We start from the raw sequence: 7,490 nt of genomic DNA on the forward strand, positions 1-7,490 counted from the left end.
CTGAAAAGGACCTTTAAGAAAAAATACAGTTGTATTTGAATTTAATACATATTAGTCATTCACTATATTCTGTATTCTCAATTTGGTATTTTGTTTTACTCAGGTTTTACTTCAAAAACGTTGGAATGTTCGTCAACAATTTGTAAAGTTGTAACCGGAAGTCCCTATATTCTAGCTGACTTGACAGGTACTCCAGCCTTGCAGTTACAGGCTATCTCGCGATTTCACGCGATTGTTTAGTTCGCGAGACTCATCTCGGAGACAGGTGGTGTACGGGGGCATTCACTGCCTTAAAATACTTTTAAAAATGCAATTATACACCATTAAGCTAAAGCTAGAGATAACTTTTAATCATACAGCTGATAGTTTCACTCATCTGCTCTGACCGGCTGAGTCACGTTCGAAGCCTTTGTAAATAAATACCTGATACATTTAATATACTTTTAACTTATTGTCTATAAAATTATCATGTCTTCCTCTGTATATGTTTGCAATGCAAACCCTCTGGTCCTTATGTTTCTTTTTTCTGTTCTAATCTGAACGTCTTTATCCTTTCTTGGAAAAAAGTGATAAAAGCACACCTGTGACTTATTAACAATTAATACGCCAACAGAAAAGCACCCACCCATACCGGTGTGTCGCTTAGCAAACACTTTGTTCATCTTCTCTTCAAACACTTGGCGAAAAAATAATATTCTTGTTAAAAAAAAGATTCCTTGAACATTTGTTTTTTGTACTAGAACGTCGTGTCGCCGTCCTGGTGCCTAACAACACCTCGTAGCTGTTTAAAAATCACTGTAAATCACGGCCTCTCGTAATTATACTAGCATAGAACAATTTCATCGTCAATGTAAATAGAGTATTATGAAATTGTGCGGGTTTAGTAGTATTCCCGTCCACTCGGGCGACCCCCTATTCCAAAACGCGCGCACCCCCTTTATTAGGCGGGACTTCCTTTCTTTCACGGATGCGATATTAGGGTGAGCAGGCAGAAGGGCTTGGTCGGGGTGTCACCGGTTTATCTGTGCGCCTCTGGACAGCAGATACCTGGGTGACGACGATGCTGCAAGGCTTGTAGATTCATATAATCGGCGATGCTGACCTGAGAGCGCGCGCACACCCGCCCTGTGAAAATGTCTGATGTCAACAAGACTATTCAGAAGTGGCACGCCAGTTTTAGGAAAGGCACAGACTTTGATTCGTGGGGACAATTAGTGGAGGCTATAGATGAGTACCAAATGTAAGTTGCAATCAACATGTGTATCGTGACTCTCCGCAACTGGTTTATATCCTCGAAACAGCACCGCATGCTTCTGTTTCTCTGTAGCTCCGCCAAATCCATCCGCGGCTGTCTTTTCTGATGTGCAGGCAAATAGCCCATAGGAGATAGTTCATGCATGGTGACGCTTTGCACGAAGTTAGCCTCTGATCTGTCAGTCAGTTTTCATAACAGTAAACAAACCCTACCCATCCATGACGTGCATGTGTGGCAGTGTTGCACAAGCCGTGCAAGTAGCCTACCATGATGCATCCCAATCAACTTCATTCACCACAGTCTGGTTGATGGAGAGTTCTTTAATAAGCCTGTTTGGGAAAATATAACTACAGCTGCATGTGGTGTAATATTGTGTGTCATGCAGTGCAGGAATGGGCCAACATTTCTCAGAATATTGAGAAATAGTGAGCCACACCCTCTCATTGTTATGGGTGGGGTTTTCATCTGTTTAGAGAGGAATGGCTGCTGCTTGCAGGCAGGATGAACAGCGAGGGTCTCTACGCCTTTTCGAGCAGCGATCCGGTCGTCAACTTAATGGATTTATCAGCGCAAATGACATTTAATTATAATCCAAAATGTAGATCTCCGCACCTTCTCTCTTTGGCCAGCAGGGGGCGCAAATGCATTTAATGTCGCCTCCGGCCACGCATCAGTGCAGCCGCCTCACAATGCAAGGGAGTTTCGCTGTAAAGCATCTAACTGTGTTCATGTTGGTCCTAGCTTGGCCCGGCAGCTGCAGAAAGAGGTCCAGTCAACAAATTCATCTGACTTCACAGAAGAGCAAAAGGTAAATGACAGAACGTCTTCTCTCATTTTTTTTTTTTTAATATATTTTTTTAAATATATATATATTCTAACCATTGTTTTGTTTTTGACCTTAGAAAACCTTAGGGAAGTTTGCAACATGCTTGGAGATGAGAAGTGCGAGTTTGCAGGTTTGTGTCATATGATCCTCGCGTTTATTTCTTTAAACTTTCAATAAGTTTTGATTCCTTTGTGTAGCTTTGACTGTCCTTGTCTGTTTCTTTCATTGTCAATATATACACATAGATCAAAGGGCTTGGAAATGACTGCTTTCTTCCTAAAGATGCAGAGTATTGAACTATATGGAACCTATGTCTCCTCTTCCTTAGTGCACACAGTCAAAGGAGGAGTTCAAGTTAGAAGACCTGAAGAAACTGGAACCCAGTAAGTTTACCGACTTTGAAGAAAGTGTCACATTGTTAATCCTCGTGCCATCATTGGGTTATTCTGGCTATTTTATTTTACTCAAGGCTTCTTCCTTTTGTCAACAGTTATTCAAAATGTACTGACCTACAACAAAGAATTTCCCTTTGATGTCCAGCCAGTGCCCTTGAGGTAAGTCCTTAAATATCATTGTATTACTTTCTTTACCTTTTTATGAATGTGTTTTACATTATATCTCCATGTGCAGTATCAGAATTTGATCTGTGTTCATGCACATATTTCTGTACATGCCACTGTGTATGAGCCGCTGCATATTTCTGGAAATAGTCATGCATTTATGCTACTTAAATCTGACATATACTCAGAAAAACTGAGTGGTTTACAATGCACTTTTGCACATCTGGACACATTTCTGTACATGTGTTATCTCCATCTGTAATTTTTGATAATGTGAACGGCTTATAATACACATTTGCATGCCTGCACACAGTTAAGTACATATATACTCCAATCTAAACATCTGATAATGTGAACGGCTAATGATGCTTATCCACTTTAAACCTGCAAATCTGTCAGCGAAGACGCTTTATCTGCATTATTCTCATTCCGTTCTTTCATTGCAACTACTTATATTACCTTCAATCCCCTATATTTGTTCTATTCTTATCCTTTTGTATTCTCCATCCTTCCCTCTGCTGCCGTATCGACCCGATTTTCCACTGATGGAACTTTCCGTCCCCTCTCCGTCAGGAAAATCCTGGCTCCGGGGGAGGAGGAGAACCTGGAGCTGGAGGAGGAGGAGGATGCTGCAGCAGGAGCCGGCGGTCCGGAGGCCTTTCCCCCCAGAGTGCCCGGTACTGTATGACCACAGCTTCCCCCACCCACAACTGATGTGCTGCGTTCTGCCATTTTTGTCACGTTGTCCTGTGGTCCTGATCGTGTGTGTATATGTGTGTGTGTGTGTCTCTTCTGTTCTTTCTGTCGGTGCTGTGCATGGCTTCATCACTCGCTCCTCCCCGCCTGCTTCATTTGCAGCTTTGCAAGGTACGGCTTGACCAAAGCGTCTTTATATTCGTCCTCCACTGCATGGTAGATGTTTTATCACAGCTTTTCAATGGAAATGTGCACAGAACTTGTTGCAGAACAGACCGAAATGTGAACGAAAAAAGAAAATGCCTGCCATCCTATACATTTTAGAAGCAGCTAGTTGTAAGTGATAGTAGGGTGTTGCTATGCAGACTATGTTCTACTACCAATAATTGTTAAATTTTCAGTATTTAAGTACTGTGCACAGCTGTTAATTTCTGTAACCTTTGTCCTTTCCAGGTACATTGTTGCCACGGTTACCTTCCGAGCCTGGGATGACACTACTTACCTTAAAGATTGACAAAATTGGGTTGAAGGATGCGGGGCAATGCATCGATCCTTACATGACCATTAGTATAAAAGGTAAAGTTCCCATCCCACCTACACATTTCACATGAATGTTTACTATTGTAGTGGAAACTCACAAACTCCTGCTGGCTTCAGACTGATTCCAGCCAGACTCTTTTCTCTGCTTGTGGTTCTTCTACTTTATCCCTCTCAGCTTTTCTACTGTCTCATTATAGAAAATGTCTTTTCTGCTAAAAATCATGCCCTCTGTGTCTGTCCCTGCAGATGTGAATGGTGTAGATGTGAACCCAGTGCAGGACACTCCTGTGGCCACCAGGAAGGAAGACACCTACATCCACTTCAGTACTGATGTAGAGATCCAGAGACATGTGGAGAGACTACCGAAAGGTGCCGCCTTACAACACACACATTTACACTGTAGGCATTTGGCTGACACTGTTAGCCAAAGTGAGATACTGTAAACCTAACCGTGCAATCATTTCTTCCTCCAGGGGCAGCTATCTTCTTCGAATTCAAGCACTACAAACCCAAAAAGAGGTTTACCAGCACAAAATGTTTTGCCTTCATGGAAATGGACGAGATCAAGCCTGGTCCCATCGTAATTGAGCTGTGAGTGATCCATAGTTTATATTTTAGTCCGAATATTTCACGGGATTCCTTTGTGTGATAAGGATCATAAAGCATTTCTATTGTTGAACCTCAGGTACAAGAAGCCCACCGACTTCAAGAGGAAGAAACTGCAGCTCCTGACAAAGAAACCACTCTATCTGCATCTTCATCAGACGTTGCACAAGGACAGCTAAGTTAGTCGGATGGAGCATGCCGTCAACCTTGAAGCACCTCCTTTTTTTTCTTTTTTTTTTTTAATCTCTATCACGTCATCCTCCAGCAGTCAGCAATACTAAAATCAAGGCCGTAGTCCCTTTTTTTTTTTTCACGATTGGAAGTAGAAAATAAAGGCTGATGTGACTAAACGTTCGTCACATCAGCTCAGACCAGCAGATTATTTTTGCAGTTTCGTAGCCTCCAGTTTTCTTCGACTGTGCATATGTTGCTGCTGTGCCAGAAAACCCTTCTAACTCCCATTTTGGTGATTTTTTTTTTTTTTAATGTTTTTACTTGAACTGAAGGTTTACATGGTCGCTTATAGCTAGAGCAGGTTTAATTATCCTAGGGCCGAACCCATGATAAAGTTTCAAGAAGGCATGAGTGTTTACCTGAAATTAAGGGTGTTAATATGAAGGTTGAAGGTTTTTATCTGACAGCAGCAGTATTCTTAAAACTCAAACCGCCTCATCTCCAGTCTTCCTTCGCTCTTTGAAAAAAAAAAAAAGGGGAAGCAGCACGACTTGTGTGTTTGGGAGTCACTGCAGGTGCTTAATTTGAGCTCGAGTCTTAATGGAATTTGAGTCCCGATGTTTGGACTATGGACCATGGACCGGCCGGGGAAATCTGGGCACGCTCAGCAAACCTATTCCCTGAATAAATAAAAGGTTGAAATAAAAGGCAAACTCTTGACAGTTACACAATCTGTTCAGTCAAGCCACCAAAAGTGCATTCCTAAATTGTCCCATAGTCCAGGAGGGCCCAGTGTGTAATGTGTAGCCGGCAGTGGGCTTTATAAAGCTGAAAGGTGGAGTCATATGTTATATCAAGGCGTCGATGTATAATGCACAGCAGTGCCGTGACCAAATGCCTTTACATCCTACTGGACGAGTAGGCGTTTTCAGAGTACCGATTCTGAAATTTGTGTATGTCAAAATTTCTCAAATGAATACGCTTTCAATGCCAGCTTTTTTTATACTCGAATATTTGTTTCAGCACAGAATCGATGAGAATAAGAAAATTCCCCCCACAATTCCAGGTGAAATCCGGACAACAGACGTGTCGGTGTTCATGCTTCAGTATGTATTGAATGTAGTGCGTCGAAATGGCTTTGCATACCTTTTTCTAAATGTGTAGGTACTAAAATGGATGCAGTGTGGTCGGCATGCTGTAGATACCGGTGTGTATTCTGTATGCAGTACAAGCGTTTGGTCACGGCCCAGATGTTTCAGCAACACTTTGCCAGAAAGCAGAAAATGAAGTGGATGATGTTTATCTAGTGTTACTGTGCAGATCAAAAGAACATCAAAGGAACATCATCTTTCATGTATACAGTTAGACTAGACCAATGCTTGCGTGGGGTTGTGTGTAGAAGATGCATCTTTACTGACAAACAGAGCTAGAGGTGCACTCTTGATGTCTTAAGGATCGTCTTTCTCTGCGGTTGTTACTAAGAGCCCACTACTTTTATTTTGAAATGTTATGATGTCACCCTGTTATAAAGGGCTTTTTTAAAAAATGAGGTTGCATGTAACGTTATCCGTTTCCATTCTGATTCTACACTAAAACATTCTCTACATTGTAATATTTGATTTTAGATTTTATTTTTGTAATGTCACGATATCAGGACTGTAAATTAATTCTGATAAGATACACTAATCGATGAATATAACTGTATGTGCGCGCTATGACATGGTAGGACTGACAATTGTTGACAGTATTTTAGTTTCGTTGACAGATTGAGGGAAATTGTATCGAATATTTACACTGCTTTCATTTCTAATAAACTACAAAATGCTGCTGGCCAGGTCCTCTTTGTGACATGACATGCCATGTGGTGGGTGCTTTCATCCACAGCACCTTGCAGTGAATGAATATTAAGAACAGAGGATCACTCCTACATCAAGTGGTAAATCTGCATGTAAAACTGACACACCTCTACAAAAAGAGCAATAACTTCTAACAAGATCTCCTGTTTGTCACAATCTGACAGGTTCTCTAACTAATTTTCTGATATTCATTCCATGATTCAAGATTGCAGACTAATTTGAGGCAGAGAAGCAGACCTACATACAGTATTGTGCTGCTTGTTTGTGGCTTGCAGTGTTCGACTCCCTTTCTTGTAACCTAATATTGTTCACCAGCAGGCCAGAAACACTAGGTGTGCATTACACTCTGGGACGGGCCAGCAAGACACAATGTTATCTGGCCAGGGGGCTGCTACCTTATACACCTTATTCACTGGGTAAAACAGTATCATAGTCAACTTTTAAGAGCATTTCTTAGCTGAGCAGAACTTGCCTTTAGCCTGGGTTTTGGAGTATTTTTCAAATTTCTTCAATTTTCCTTGTCAGCAAAGCTGGTATTAGGCCACTTTACTATATCTTCAATGGGATTTTAGAGTGTATGGTAGACATCAGAATATTCAAGCACCATGGGACATATGCAGTGCACTTTAGCTGTGGAGTTAAGCAATTATGTATTGAAGGTGCCTGACATCAAGCATTACCTCTGGAGCAATCTGTCCTAATGGACTCGTTTTGATGCAATTACCCACAGTGCACAACCTGAACATGTCACACCGTGTTCCTGCCAGTTGAGAACCTGCTGGAAACAGACTGGAGGGCTGAATAATGTTAACCTGAGGGAAATATCTTCATGTGCATGGGCCACAGAAACAAGAGAATACACCTTTGCATATATTTTTTTAAAATTTCCAATTTCCCAGTACTTTGTGTATATTATACAAAAATGCAAAATAGATGCATTTGAAAAGCATTGTATGACACAGCAAAATGTGCATAAT

At 41.4% G+C, this 7,490-nt stretch overlaps 1 protein-coding gene across 2 annotated transcripts; it reads left to right on the forward strand.

The window, feature by feature from the left end:
• Positions 1 to 1,013: 1,013 nt before the first annotated feature.
• On the forward strand, positions 1,014 to 7,487 carry aida (axin interactor, dorsalization associated). Of its 2 annotated transcripts, XM_071919087.2 has the most exons (12): positions 1,014 to 1,240; positions 1,997 to 2,063; positions 2,158 to 2,211; positions 2,410 to 2,464; positions 2,572 to 2,635; positions 3,215 to 3,318; positions 3,500 to 3,508; positions 3,791 to 3,913; positions 4,124 to 4,246; positions 4,351 to 4,468; positions 4,563 to 4,662; positions 7,244 to 7,487. In XM_071919087.2, the coding sequence occupies exons 1-11, from the start codon at positions 1,134 to 1,136 to the stop codon at positions 4,660 to 4,662; spliced, it is 924 nt and encodes a 307-aa protein (XP_071775188.1). In that variant the 5' UTR covers positions 1,014 to 1,133; the 3' UTR covers positions 7,244 to 7,487. The 2 variants fall into 2 exon arrangements, with proteins under 2 accessions (XP_071775188.1, XP_071775189.1); XM_071919088.2 differs by lacking the exons at positions 3,500 to 3,508; positions 7,244 to 7,487 and having other exon boundaries at positions 4,563 to 6,626.
• Positions 7,488 to 7,490: the final 3 nt, after the last annotated feature.

Source organism: Centroberyx gerrardi, chromosome 18, assembly GCF_048128805.1.
Source record: "Centroberyx gerrardi isolate f3 chromosome 18, fCenGer3.hap1.cur.20231027, whole genome shotgun sequence".
Taxonomy (NCBI): domain Eukaryota; kingdom Metazoa; phylum Chordata; class Actinopteri; order Beryciformes; family Berycidae; genus Centroberyx; species Centroberyx gerrardi.